The sequence below is a fragment of the Macaca fascicularis genome, chromosome 2, assembly GCF_037993035.2.
Source record: "Macaca fascicularis isolate 582-1 chromosome 2, T2T-MFA8v1.1".
Classification (NCBI taxonomy): Eukaryota; Metazoa; Chordata; class Mammalia; order Primates; family Cercopithecidae; genus Macaca; species Macaca fascicularis.
The window spans coordinates 158,972,663-158,986,214 of record NC_088376.1 but is presented as its reverse complement, the minus strand read 5'-3'; the positions used below and the strand labels follow the sequence as shown (position 1 = coordinate 158,986,214).

General features: G+C 42.8%; 1 protein-coding gene across 39 annotated transcripts in view; it reads left to right on the top strand.

Moving 5' to 3' along the window:
- Positions 1-13,552, top strand: part of KALRN (kalirin RhoGEF kinase) — a 694,928-nt gene that overhangs the window by 219,445 nt on the left and 461,931 nt on the right. For all 39 annotated transcript variants that reach the window (XR_012431622.1, XR_012431621.1, XR_012431625.1 and 36 more), the window contains exon 4: positions 10,469-10,661. Coding sequence is in view for 31 of the 39 variants with exons in the window: in XM_015446332.4 (XP_015301818.2) it covers positions 10,469-10,661 (193 nt within the window). In the remaining 8 variants the exon portion in view is untranslated. The remainder of the gene's footprint in view (positions 1-10,468; positions 10,662-13,552) is intronic.

Below are 13,552 nucleotides of genomic sequence, written 5' to 3'. Positions count from 1 at the left end.
AATGGGGTAGATCTCAGGTGGTAACACATGAGTGGGGGCAAACAGGGTCAGGGCATTTCCCTGCTGCCAGAGCACAGTGGAAACCATGAGGAGGATGGTCCTTATTCCTGAGTTAGGGGTTTTAGTACTCACACAGGATACCCTGGGCCTCCAAGCCAGATTATTTGATGTTTGCTTCTTCATGGGAGAACTTTTCTTCCTGTCACTTCCAGAGTTCTCATGGTTTTATAAAAGACCTGGAGTAAGGCAGTTGACAACTAGATGCCTGGTCCAAATGGCTAAGATATCCAGCAGACTGTGTGACCTAGAGCAAGTCACTTCCCAGCTCTGAAACTTGCTACCCTCAGTTCTGACAGGAGGAGCTAGCAAGAAGAAGCATGAATGTTTCTTCAAGATCAAGTGTTCTATGCATCTGTGAGGCAAGAAAGCATGGTAGTTTTATGCACAGATACTGGAGTCAAACAAACCAAGATTCAAATCCTGATTTTACCCCTTCCTGGTGACTGTAACTTCTCTGAGGCTCAGTTTTCTTAACAATAGGGCAGGATAATAAATAGCAGCTTCTTATGAGTTTCATGTGAGGAATTAATAAGATACTGTATACAAATGTTAACATAGAGCCTCATGTGTTCAGTAAGTTAGCTTTTACCACTAATATATGAATATGTCTCATTTTTACCAAAAAAAGTTGCCCCAAATTTCAGTAGTTTGGCTCTCATTGTATATGTGTATTCGGCTGGAGGATTTGAGGTCCTCACAATTTAGAGGGCTAGCCCAGATGTGGCTGCTGGTCTCCTGCTTCCTTACTGAAATTCATGATTTCTGCCTCCTCCCTGGCTGCGGTGGAGGAGCAGCCAGCATCCAGGCTCTTTGACTCCTCAGGGCCTTTGCACAGGCTGTTTCCTCTATCTGAAGTATTTTATTTTATTTTATTTTATTTTTGAGATGGAGTTTTGTTCTTGTCACCCAGGCTGGAGTGCAGTGGTGCCATCTCGGCTCACTGCAACCTCTGCCTCCCAGGTTCAAGCGATTCTCCTGCCTCAGCCTACCTAGGGATTACAGGCGCTTGCCACCACACCCAGCTAATTTTGTATTTTTAGTAGAGACAGGGTTTCACTATGTTGACCAGGTTGGTCTTGAACTCCTGACCTCAAGTGATCTGCCCATCTCAGCCTCACCAAGTGCTGGGATTAAAGGCATGAGCCACCATGCCCAGCCTCTAGTATTTTTTTAGTGTTCTCTTAACGAATTATTTCTTGTGGTTTCAGTCTTTGCTCCTCATGTGGGCTGTCCTGAGATGTTCTTAAGACTTATCATAACTTGCATTTCTTCTCTTTATCTAGCATTGTCTTAAGTCCACCTCTCCTTCTAGAATGAAACTTTCATGTTTCTGTCTTGTCCACATTTATATATCCCGGTGCCTAGTACTGGGCCAGCCACAAAGTAAATGCTCAATAAATGTATGTTGGATGAATAAATTAATGAACTAATAGATAATATTGTACATTTATGTGACACTATATTATTTATGAAGCACCTTCATAATGAGGTTCTCCTTTTGAAGCCATATGAATCTCTGTAAGGCTACAGAAATTGGTCAACCAGAGCCTGGCTGTAGATACCCTGCAATAGCCATGACAGTTGCCATGTGGGAAAGCACAGGGTCATGGCAATACACAGGAAGGTCCCCTTATCCCAGTGGGGATGGAGCAGGGTGGGGAGGGCATGTATCTGTAAGAGAAGACTTCTTGGAAGAAGAGGCTTGTGAGGCTTGTGAATGTAAAAATGTGAGTAGAAATTATCCAAGCCAAGATAGGGTTGGCGTGGGCAAGCACAAAGACGTAGAGGCATGAGAGGGCAAACTGAATATAAAATTGAAACTAATAAATGCATTAAGAGAGGCATGGATAATATGTTATCTGTTTTAGCGAGGAGGAGATTGCTCTGACAGAGGAAGATCAGGCAATAAGATAGAAGAAAGATCAGGAAAGAATAGAAGGTAGCATTTGAATTCAACCCTGTGGTCAGATGATAATGGGCTGTATGCAGGGTGGTTCACTCATGTGGCCAGGAGAGAATCCAGAGAGACATTCTGGGATTTGCTCAGGCAGGGACCTGGAAAGAAGTCCAGGGAGAAGAGATTGGAAGACAAGATGGGAGAAAGTGGCATTTTTCTCCCTAAGGCCAGACTGTAATGTAGGGCAAAGCTTGGCCTGGGGTTGTCATTGACAGGTGCCCAGCCCTGCTGTCTGGGTCCAGAGAGACCTGTGGCTTGAGGCACTGGTACCCTCATTGCCCCCTGCCCCTCAAGTGGAGGTAATTGAGTCTCCTAAAGTGTGAAACAGGGCTGGGATAATAGTAGCAACCAAGACAGAGAAGGTAAATTCAAAGGCCGACAAACTGGTTGTATAAGTTTGTAAATAAGCTGGGAGTGGCTTGAAGAGTGGTTTTAAGCCTTCTCCAAAGATGTGTAAAAACTTTACAAACAACAACAACTGTGCCTAATAAAACCACTTTTGGGGATTGGCTTCAATAGTGGGCTGCTAAATTGTGATCTCTGCTAGGCTACCATAAGTGAAAATGGCCAGTTGTGACACGCCTATTCATTCATTCCTCACACACCCACCCACCTACCCACAGAGACCCTCTACACCTGGATTCATCAGACCTGGAGCCAGCCAAGTGGGTCAGGAGACGACTCTATGGGCATCAGATGTGGGCAGGACCTAACATCCACCTAGAGAGACACCCAGGCCTTGCCCAGAGGTTTGAGATGTGGCTGCCAGGTCAGGTATATGACAAGAAGCAGAAACCTTGCAGTGATTTCACGGCAACTTAGAGAGGGGAGCCAGGGAAAGGAAATCTTCAGCAGGTGTCTGAGCACAGGCAGCAACACTGGGAAGGGAAACTGCCAAGCTCTTCAGGGAAAGCCTCATTAGGCCAAGAGGAGGAGCCCAGTGTTTGCAAAAAGAACCAGACATTTACACCAATGGCAGAAATCCTTCCAAGCCTATTCTTGCAATAAATGACTCCATGCCTGAGGGCATGGAGAGAGAAACTAACATTTTCAGCAGGCTTCTGTATGGTGTAGCTGTTGTTCACCTTGCAAATGTTGTTCTGACTTACTTCATTGTTGCTCTGATATATTTGTGTGTTACCTACTGTTTATTAAATGCATATCATAATATCTGATTTAGACAAAGCGAGTTTTTATCATTAAACTCTCAAAAACCACACCTAAGAGTGCCTAACTGTTGTCCTTGGATCACTATGGGGAGAATCCTGAGCTTTATCCCAGACCAACATTCATCAGAATATCTGGAAGGCTTCCCCCAAATCAGCATTTTTAAACAAGTGTCCTAGGTGATAAGGAAAGTCACTAAAGTTTGAGAAGCATTGGCATAAAGTGGTGAAAGTGCTTTTCTGAGATAGCACAGGCTTACTGAGTGAAAACAGCCCCAGTGACATTTAATGAACAAAAGAGTAAATGGTCTAGAACTGAGTACAAGAAACAGCTGATCAATCATCCAGTCATTCAGTATACATTTATGACTTCTGGGCCCAAGAGCCCTGGAGTCTATGAAACAGAACACAGCTCAGTTTGAAGGGACTGTAATTTATCACAAAGGGTGAGAACCTGGCCAAGGGGGCCTCGGGGGACCCATGCCCCAGATGGGAAACTATAGGGCAGGGTGGGCACAGGGGAGACAGGGCAGTGCCTGCCTTCTCCCTCTCAAGTAGCAGGTGTGGGAACAGGAAGGGGGTCACCCACTGTTCTTTCCCCTCCTGAGGGGATTTAAAAATCTGCTTTAAAAAATATTTTTAAATAAAAAATAAGTATATAAAAGTCTGCTTCTCCAAACTCCACCCTCCTATGCCCCCATCCTCACCATACACCATACACACAAACTTTCTGCCCTTGAAAGTTTGATCTGGGCTAATAAATACCTTTTAAGAGGTAAATCACCTAAAGGGAAAAAGCAGGCTACCTGTTCGTTATGTTCCACTGTAAACGGGTCTGCTGAAACTGCTGTCATTTGAGCACGGGGAATGAGAGAAGAGGTCTGGGAGTGTGAGCCTTGGGGAAGAGGGCAGGCTGGGGAGCAGCTGCAGGAGTTGGGTTGGCCAGAGAGCACCATGCAGACTCTGGCCACTGCTGGGGTCAGGGAGACAGCGTCAGGGGGTGGAAGTGCACCACAAGCAGCCTCTGATATCTGTGGCACTTCCTGCTAATCATTACAGAGATTAACCAGCAAGACTGCTTCCTTACTCCAGCATTAATTCTGGCCCCAGCACCTCACTGAAATTTCCCTGACTCATGGGACCGTGGCCTCCTAGTTGCTAAATACAATAGTTCTGCTCTAAGTGAATGACCATTCTCTGCAGCATTTGACACTGTTGTTCCTCCTTGCAATCCTCTCCTCCCTTATTTCTTTGATGTCATTCCTCTCCTGGTTCTCTCTAACCTCTCTTCATTTTTTCCTCAGGGTCATCTACTTCCTTCTCCCATCTCTTAAACACTGATATTCCTGCCAGTTCTATCCTTGACCCAGAAGGTGGTTCTTTTCTTCTTCCTCGGTTTTGTTGGGGGATCTCACCCACTTGTGTGCACATCAGCTACCACCCATTCGGGAATCTATTCATTCAGCAAATGTTATGGAACACCTACTATGTGCCAGGCACTGTGTGACTCCTAAACATTTCCACACCTGGTTTCTCTTTTAACTTCTAGACCATATATCAAATTGCCTTCAGAATTTCATATATGTATGAAATATACAATCGACCCTCTAAATCTGCTGGTTTCACATTGACAGATTCACCCAACCAAAGTTTGAGACCCGCTGATTCAGAGAGGTGACTGTACATATTTTCCATCAAGGTTGGTTGAGTATATGGATTTGGAACCCACAGATATGGAGGGCCAACTGAATACAATTTATATTTACATTATTACTCATAACTGTAATAAAAATAACTGTCTTAGGCTGTGTTTAATATGAAGGAATTTGGATACAAATGATTTATTAAGGGTCTGCTATTCAGGAAAAACTTGGAAGAAAGAAGCAGAGTAAGGAAAGGGGAAAAACCAACTAAGGTTGGTTTCAGGTGAAGTCTAGCTGGAGCCTTCTGGGGAGACTGGGGAGGCAGTGAAAATACATCACACTTCAGAGTTACTCTGCAATGAGGTAAAGGAGCTAGGCTCTGACACACCTCCACCAGAGAGGCACTTGCCAGCCCTGGTGTGGGGATATAACTGCCCAGGTTTCTCTTGGAGAAACATAGCCATCAGCTAAAGCAAGCATTCAGAGATGGTTACAGGCATCAGCTGATAGCTCCAATACTCTTGAAACTGGAGAACAGGCATAGTAGTTAGTAAAGGGATCCTAGGTGGACACCAGTGACATCTCCTATGGCAGCTTAGACTTACATAGAACAGTCTGTGTCTGGCACCATCCTAAGTGATTTATGTCTATTAACCTTTAAGACAACCCTGTGATTATTATTCACATTTTACATTGTGGGAACTGAGGCACGGAGGGGTTCCACAATAAGTAAATGATGGGGCCAGGATTCAGGCCTAGGAAGCTGGTTCTTGTTTTCATACCCTTAACTGCTGCCTCCCCTTCCTCGTTTGCACCAGGCACTGTAGTAGGCACTGAACATTCAACAGTGAAATGCATAAAAACTCCCTGCCCTTACTGAGGTTACTTTCCAGTGAGGGAAGATGGACAGTAAATAAATAAAACATATTATCCAGATGGTAATAAGTGCTAAGGAGAAAAATAAACAGAAGGGGTATAAGGAGTATTGGGTGACAGTTACAGGTTTAAATAGGGTGGTCCATGGAAGACTTTCATGAAGAGTCATTTTAGCAAGGACCCTTCTTCTACTCTTACACACTCCTTTGGGCTGACCCCAATTTACCCTCCTTCTGCACAGCTGGAGGGTAATCAATCCAAATCACCTGATCACATTCCTTCTCTGAATCTTACCCTTCAGTAGTTCCTCGTTGCCTTTAGGACAAATCCACTGCTCCAGCCTTGGCATACGAAGTGCATTCTGATTTGAAGTCTACATCCTCTCCAGTCTCTTCTCTTGCAAGGCCTGATTCTAACATTGTGGTGCCTAAGGCAAGAGTACAAATGGAAGCTCACATACCCTTTGTCTGAATATTTAAAATTAATGTAGCAAGCTAACAAACTGTTAAATAAAACATGTTCTGTCCTTCTACCTTGACAAATATATCTTCACAGCAACCTAGAAGGCCAAATTTAAATTTAGATTTGTTGGACTCCTTTGAGCTCCCAGGCCCAAATGTGGCAGCACAGTAGACCAGCCCCCACTCATGCTCTGCCTGCCTTCTCTCTCCACTCCCCAGCTCAGCCCTACATGGCAGGGGCGCCTCATGCATGCAAGTGAACACCCCAGCTCACACATTTATATTCTAGCCACATCCTTTCAAATAGCAGCCCTTTGTCACCCCTTGGGCCTAGGGGTACACATAATGGTGGTGTTACTTGCCCTTGGGAATTGGACCCTGGAAAGAGATACCCATGGGCCCAGGAAGTAGACTAAGGGTCCTTTGGGCAGAGAGTGTTAGGGTTTCAGATACTAGGAGCTTGACCTACAAGGGGAAGATGGATGTGCAGCGCAGACTCTATGTGGGTGAGTCATCTTGGCTCCCGGGGTGGAGCGGGGTGTGTGCAAAAAGAGGGACAGAACCCAGAATGGGACTCTCCAAGGCACTCAGAGCTGCACTCTCTTGCGTTCAAAGGCCTGAACCAGAGTTAATTGCTTGAACTTTCTCAATATGCCACGCTCTTTTGCTTCTCTGACTTTGTGGTTTTGCACAGACTGCAGAAGGGAGATCACTCACTTAGACTCCTTGCCCTAATTTATCCCATCTCCTCTGAGTCCCCTAACTTAATCCCCTCATCTCTGGCCCCCAACTCCTGTCCCCAAACAAAGACACCCATACATAGTGTCAGTGTGGTGGGGTAGAGTATGATATAGTGACCTGAGCTTGGGTTTTCTTTTTTGTTGTTGTTGTTGTTTTTGAGTAGAGACAGAGTTCTACCATGTTGGCCAGGCTGGTCTCGAACTCCTGACCTCAAGTGATCTGCCCGCCTCAGCCTCCCAAAGTGCTGGGATTATATGCATGAGCCATCGTGCCCAGCCTGAGCTTGGGTTTTCAAGTCAACAGTCCTCATTTTGAATTTTTGCTTAGCCACTTACTAGTTATGTAATCTTAGGCAAATTTTATGCCTCAATTTCATCTTCTCTCACATGGAGATAACCATACCTAGTTTATGAAGTTATTATTAGGATATAATGAAATGATGTATGGCAAATACTGAACTATAGCCCCAGCATAGAATGAGCACGCAGTAAAATAGTTGTTTCCCCTTTCCCAGCTATGCCCCTTACTTGAAACCAAACACACAAAGCACCTTGGAAGATTAGCCTGTTTTTCACAGAAAGATGCCAATTAGATTAGGTCACAGCCCTCAGCTCCTGGGCTTCTTTCTCCATCTCCTGAGTTATTGAGAACCTCCTATAGAATATTAGGACCTAATTTCTACTCTCAGTTTTCAGAAATGATTAGTTAACAGGGCATAACCTGCTACTGACCACCAGCTTTAGATGCAGGGATTGTTGACCTCCAGCTCTCAGTAGCAACACAGAATATTTGTTGTTAGGAACAAAGAATTCTCAGGTCAGCATAAATTGTGGCAACACAGATGGAGTCTGAGGAGCAGGGAAATAACGAAGACAATCATCTCTAAGGAAAGGCAAGACCCACAGTTAACGTTGCTGAACCTGACATAGGTGGGCATGCAACAAATATAAGTCAAGCTACACTAAATGATGTTCAGTGATAAAACCCCTAAATCCCAAAAGAAAGCCTCTAATCCCTAATAGAAAGATGGATAAAAGAGTTGATCAGGTAATTCACAGAAGAAATATTTACAGGCCAAAAAGCTGTAACTAGTAATCAAATAAATGCACATTTAAATATAATACAATGTATTTTTAATAAAACAGGCAAAGGTTTAAAAAATTCAATGACCAGTGCTGGTGAGGATAGAGTAAGGGGGGTACTGTCATACACTGCTGGTGGACTTGTAAGTTGACATACCTTTCTGTAAAGCAATCAAGAGAATGATCAAATAAGTTATGGTATAGGCATAAGATGGACTATCACTAAGTGCAACAGATTGGAAGAAATTTTAGACATGAGAAAAAACTGTGTTACAGTGAAAAGTAGAACAGTACATGGTATGAAAACTATATGCACAGAAAAGGTAGAAAGGATATAGGCCTGGGTGTTATAAAGTCCTACCATTAGCATCTCTTGCATGGGTCTCTGACTACTTTAACTTTTGTGTAGTTATCAGGTGTTTCTCTTATAATGGGAAAGAAATCCTGTAATTTGGAAAAAAGTCACATTGCTTTAAGACAAGAGGATAGAGAAAATTATTTATGGAAAACTTTGGCCACTCATTGTTTCAATAAGTGTCAGGGAAGAAGAGGCAACTCCTTTCCTTTGGGATGCAGGATTTGGGGAGAATACTCATCCTTTCTCTCATGCTGGAGAGAGTCCCCTCTCCTGGGGAATTTTCTGTGTACCAGGGACGCCTAAGTAATCTACCTTGTGCTTGAGACACGCACACAGTCAAGAGCTGTGGTCTCTTAATGAGGCTGTAACAATCTCATCACTGGTTGAAATTTGAGAATAAAGCCCCCTCAAAAGGTTTTAATTTCTTTTTGTGACCTGAATCCTTCTGTGGCCTTACTGCCAGCAGCTGTGAGCAACTGATATGTGGTAGGCACATATGTGGGTCATGTAACGTACATAGTGGTTTAAACAACTGCAGTCTGGGAAATGGGAAATTAAGTGAAAGACCATAAGGAAATACTATGCTGGTATTTATATTTTAAAATATGAAGTAATCAATGTCTATTTTGAATTATAAAATAAACGGATTGGCTTTAAAAAAAATAAGAGAAGACCCCTAACTACTCAAACATAGACTTCCAAACTGAGATGTTATAACTATTCTGACCTTCATTTTTTTTCTTCCTATTCTCAGGAGTTATAGTCAAAGTTCAAGTGTTTAAACTTTGCTGCTAACTTATATAATAACATCTTGATTTATTTAGCCTGCTGATGTCTTGGTTTTCAAGATGGTCACTGTCACTTCATCTTGCCTTGATTTCAAGAGTTACTCCTCCCTCATCCTCCCTTAACATCCTGATACATGCATTTCACACTGTGACTCTTACAATGGAAATACATGAAACAACTGGTCTGCATCTTCCGTTGCAGTCAGTTCCACTCTGGGCTCTTTCTGAGTGATCAGCATGACTCAGCAACCTGATTTTTTAAGTTGACATACATTTTAAACCACAAAGCTGGGCATGGTGGCGCAAGGCTGTAGTCCCAGCTACCTGGAAGACTGCGGCAGAGGGATCATTTGAAGCCAGGAGTTTTGAGACTATAGTGCACTGTGATTGTGCCTGGGAATAGCCACTGCAATCCAGCCAGTGCACATAGCGAGACCCTGACTCTTAAAAAAAGTGAAAAATAATAATAAGCTAAAAGTAGTACATCTTAAATACAATGGTGGTAAAGTCATGTTATTAATACTTTGTGTACCATCTCTCATCAACTGGCAGAATCAACCTAGAGCCCTTTTTTGAAAAAGTATTCTTTGGCCCAGTTTGGGCTCAGTGGTAAGATGTACTAGTGTCTGTCACTGATGTAGGCACAGGGCAGAACAACACTCCTGTCAAGGACTTTCCATCTCAGAGTTAAGAGGCAACAGGGTCTCTGTCTTTAGAGAACTGGAATATCAATGGGGAAAACATGATTCATTTTAGGAACAAGAAAGTGAGACAAAAATTAAAATGAAAATAAAATACAATTGTGAATATCCAAATTGTAAACATCCCAACAAGTGCAGTTGACTACAGGTTGGGTAGCTCCTATCCAAAATGCTTGGGACCAGAAGTGTTTTGGACTTCAGATTTTTTTTTTTTTTTTTTGGAATGTTTGCATTCTGCTTGCCGGGTGAGTATCACTAATCTGAAAATCCAAACTCTGAAATGCTGCAACGATCATTTCCTTTGAGCATCATGCTGACCCTCTTAAAGTTTCAAGTTTTGGAGCACTTCAGATTTTGGATTTTCAGATTAGGGATACTCAGCTTGCAAAAGGAAGGCCTAGTTATTTGCCAAATGCTGGGAGAAGGCAGAATGCCAGGACCATTGGTCAAATGTAGAAAGGATTTTTCTGAGGCATACAGTTTGAGTTGGGTTTGAAGGTGGCCAAGAGACCTGACATGAAGTTGGAAGAGTGATTCTGGTCAAAGGGAGTGCAGGTTTCCGGGTGCTTTTTGACTGTGTACTCCAAAGTCTCAGCTACCCAGAGTGACCATACTGACCTTTGACCTCCCCACAGTGAGGACGTGTGCAAACGTGGCTTCACTGTCATCATCGACATGCGGGGCTCCAAGTGGGACCTCATCAAGCCCCTCCTCAAAACGCTGCAGGAAGCCTTTCCAGCTGAGATCCATGTGGCCCTCATCATTAAACCTGACAACTTCTGGCAGAAACAGAAGACCAACTTTGGCAGCTCTAAATTCATCTTTGAGGTGAGCCAGATTTCTCTCTCTTAGCATCTTCTTTCCCTTCCCCTTCTGCCATCCACACATTCCTCACTTCCTCTTCTCCATCTACCATACAGTATGTGACACCTCAAGGGCTGAGATTTCAGGATTCCTTGGCCACCATGGCCTTACCAGTTAGAGTATGGGGAGGAACAACAGGCTCACAAGATTGTCCCAAATGCACACCTTCATTACACAGTCTTATTTACTGTTGTTGGTTGTGTAATTGGGACAACTATTTCTGGAGGCAACTTTGCAATTTGTATCAAAAACCTTAGGAAGAGTTTATGTCCTTTGATGTAGCAATTCTTTTTTTATTGCTGTATCATAGTTGTACATATTTTTGGGTACATGTGACATTTTGATGCCTGTATACAACGTGTAATGCTCAAATCAGAGTAAATGGGATATCCATCACCTCAAACATTTATTTCTTTGTGCTAGAAATGTTACAATTCTTCTCTTCTAGCTTTTGAAATATATCATAAATGATTGTTAACTACAATTCCTCTACTGTGCTATTGAATACTAGAACTTATTCCTTCTATTTAACTGTATTTCTGTATCTAGTAACTAATTTAGGAAAATATTCTTTTTTTTTTTGAGATAGAATCTCACTCTGTTATCCAGGCTAGAGTACAGTGGCATGATCTCAGCTCACTGCAGCCTCTGCCTCCTGGGTTCAAGTGATTCTCCTGCCTCAGCCTCCTGAGTAGCTGAGATTACAGGCACCTGCCACCATGCCTGGTTAAATTTTGTATTTTTAGTAGAGATGGGGTTTCACCATGTTGACCTGGCTGGTCTCGAACTCCTTACCTCAGGTGATCTGCCCACCTCAGCCTCCCAAAGTGCTGGGATTACAGGCATGAGCCACTGTGCCCAGCCTGTTTTAAGAAAATATTCTTTTTTTTTTTTTTTTTTGAGACAGAGTCTCACTCTGTTGCCCAGGCTGGAGTGCAGTGGCCGGATCTCAGCTCACTGCAAGCTCTGCCTCCCGGGTTTACGCCATTCTCCTGCCTCAGCCTCCCGAGTAGCTGGGACTACAGGCGCCCACCACCTCGCCCGGCTAGTTTTTTGTATTTTTTAGTAGAGAGGGGGTTTCACCTTGTTAGCCAGGATAGTCTCGATCTCCTGACCTCGTGATCCACCCGTCTCAGCCTCCCAAAGTGCTGGGATTACAGGCTTAGAAAATATTCTTAATACAAAATTTCAACAAACAAGAAGGTAAAAAGCCAGGTAAAATTGCAAACAAGAAATGTCTACAAGAATGTTCATCACAGCTCATATGTTCCTATACAATAGTATATATACACATGTGCATAAATATTTATACATATATAGTACATATACATACACATATATAGGTTGTGTCCTTGCTAGACATTAATGTTGGTGACATTAATACACAAATACTGGCTGGGTGTGGTGATTCATGCCTGTACTGTAATCCCAGCACTTTGGAAGGCTGAGGAGGGCGGATCACTTGATGTCAGGAGTTCGAGACCAGCCTGGCCAACATGGCAAAGCCCCGTCTCTACTAAAAATACAAAAATTAGCCGGGTGTGGTGGAGTGCACCTGTAATCCAAGCTACTCAAAGAGGCTGAGGCAGGAGAATCTCTTGAACCCGGGAGGCGGAGGTTGCAGTGAGCTGAGATTGCACCATGGCACTCCAGCCTGGGTGACAGAGCGAAACTCCTCAAAAACAAAAACAAAAAAAACCAAAACAAAAAACCCAAATACTATGAAGCCATGAAAAACCATATTTAGAAAAAGTAGTATTAAAATATTTATTGTTTACTAAAATGCAGGTGATAAAACAATATGGATAGTATAATCTGAGATTTGTTTTTAAAGTGTATGTATGGAAAAGAAAACTGAGATTGAAGATGTTAGTGATGGTTTATTCTAGGTGATGGGACAATGGGGTGGTTTTTATTTACTTCATATATTTTTATTTTTTCAAGGATGATGTATTACTTTCATAATCAAGGAAAACATGTTTTCAAACTAAATTTTCTAGAGGCTATATGTTTCCCCTGAGAATTTTAAATGACAATACATCAGATTAAATCAATGATTTAAGTGTCTGTGTTCCAGCCAAATTTGAACTGTTCCCTTCCTCGGAATTCTAGTCCTCATTTGCAAGGGGATGAGCTTTTAAATGTGTGTGTGTTGAAAACGCAGAGCTGCTTTTAATCTTTCAGCAGCTTCCCATTCCAGACTTTTGCGCCCTGGGGGCCAGGAGCGCCTGTGTGTGGTGTCAAATAGGCTGTGATTTGAGCACAATGACCTGACCCTTGATGCAGGCGATTCTCACTCTGTGTAAACAACACAAGAAATTTGGCTTGGTATAAAAACAGTGACCTATTATAGTCTCCCAGCATCCCTCGGGAACAGTAGGAGTCCTGTAGGGAAATGCTTTTTATATTTTGGCTTGTTTATACAGAGGTGGTGACAACAAGCCTATAAATGTATAAGCTGAAGAGACTGAAAAGAATCTTTTCAGTAAGTCTTGATACTTACGCTTCAGCATTGCTGGCCTGCATGTCCCATCTCTCTGCACCTCTTTCACTCTAAGTTGAGCAGGCTTTGTCTCTGTCTCCTAAATAAGAGGTATAGGAGAGATAGCTGGGGGCCTCCCAATCAAAGGAATATTTATAAGGCAGTATCTTAAAAACAGTGAATTTCATACTTAGTGCAGAGTAGGGTGACAAGTGATACAGAGATGAGAGTATAAGCTTGTTCAACAACAGATACTTATACATAATTGGTAAGTATAATTAAGGAGGACTTCCCGGAAGTGGTAAACTTTGAGCCAAATTTGAAGGAGAAGGTACTTTGGAATAGGGTTTTTCAAGTTTAATGCACACAAATC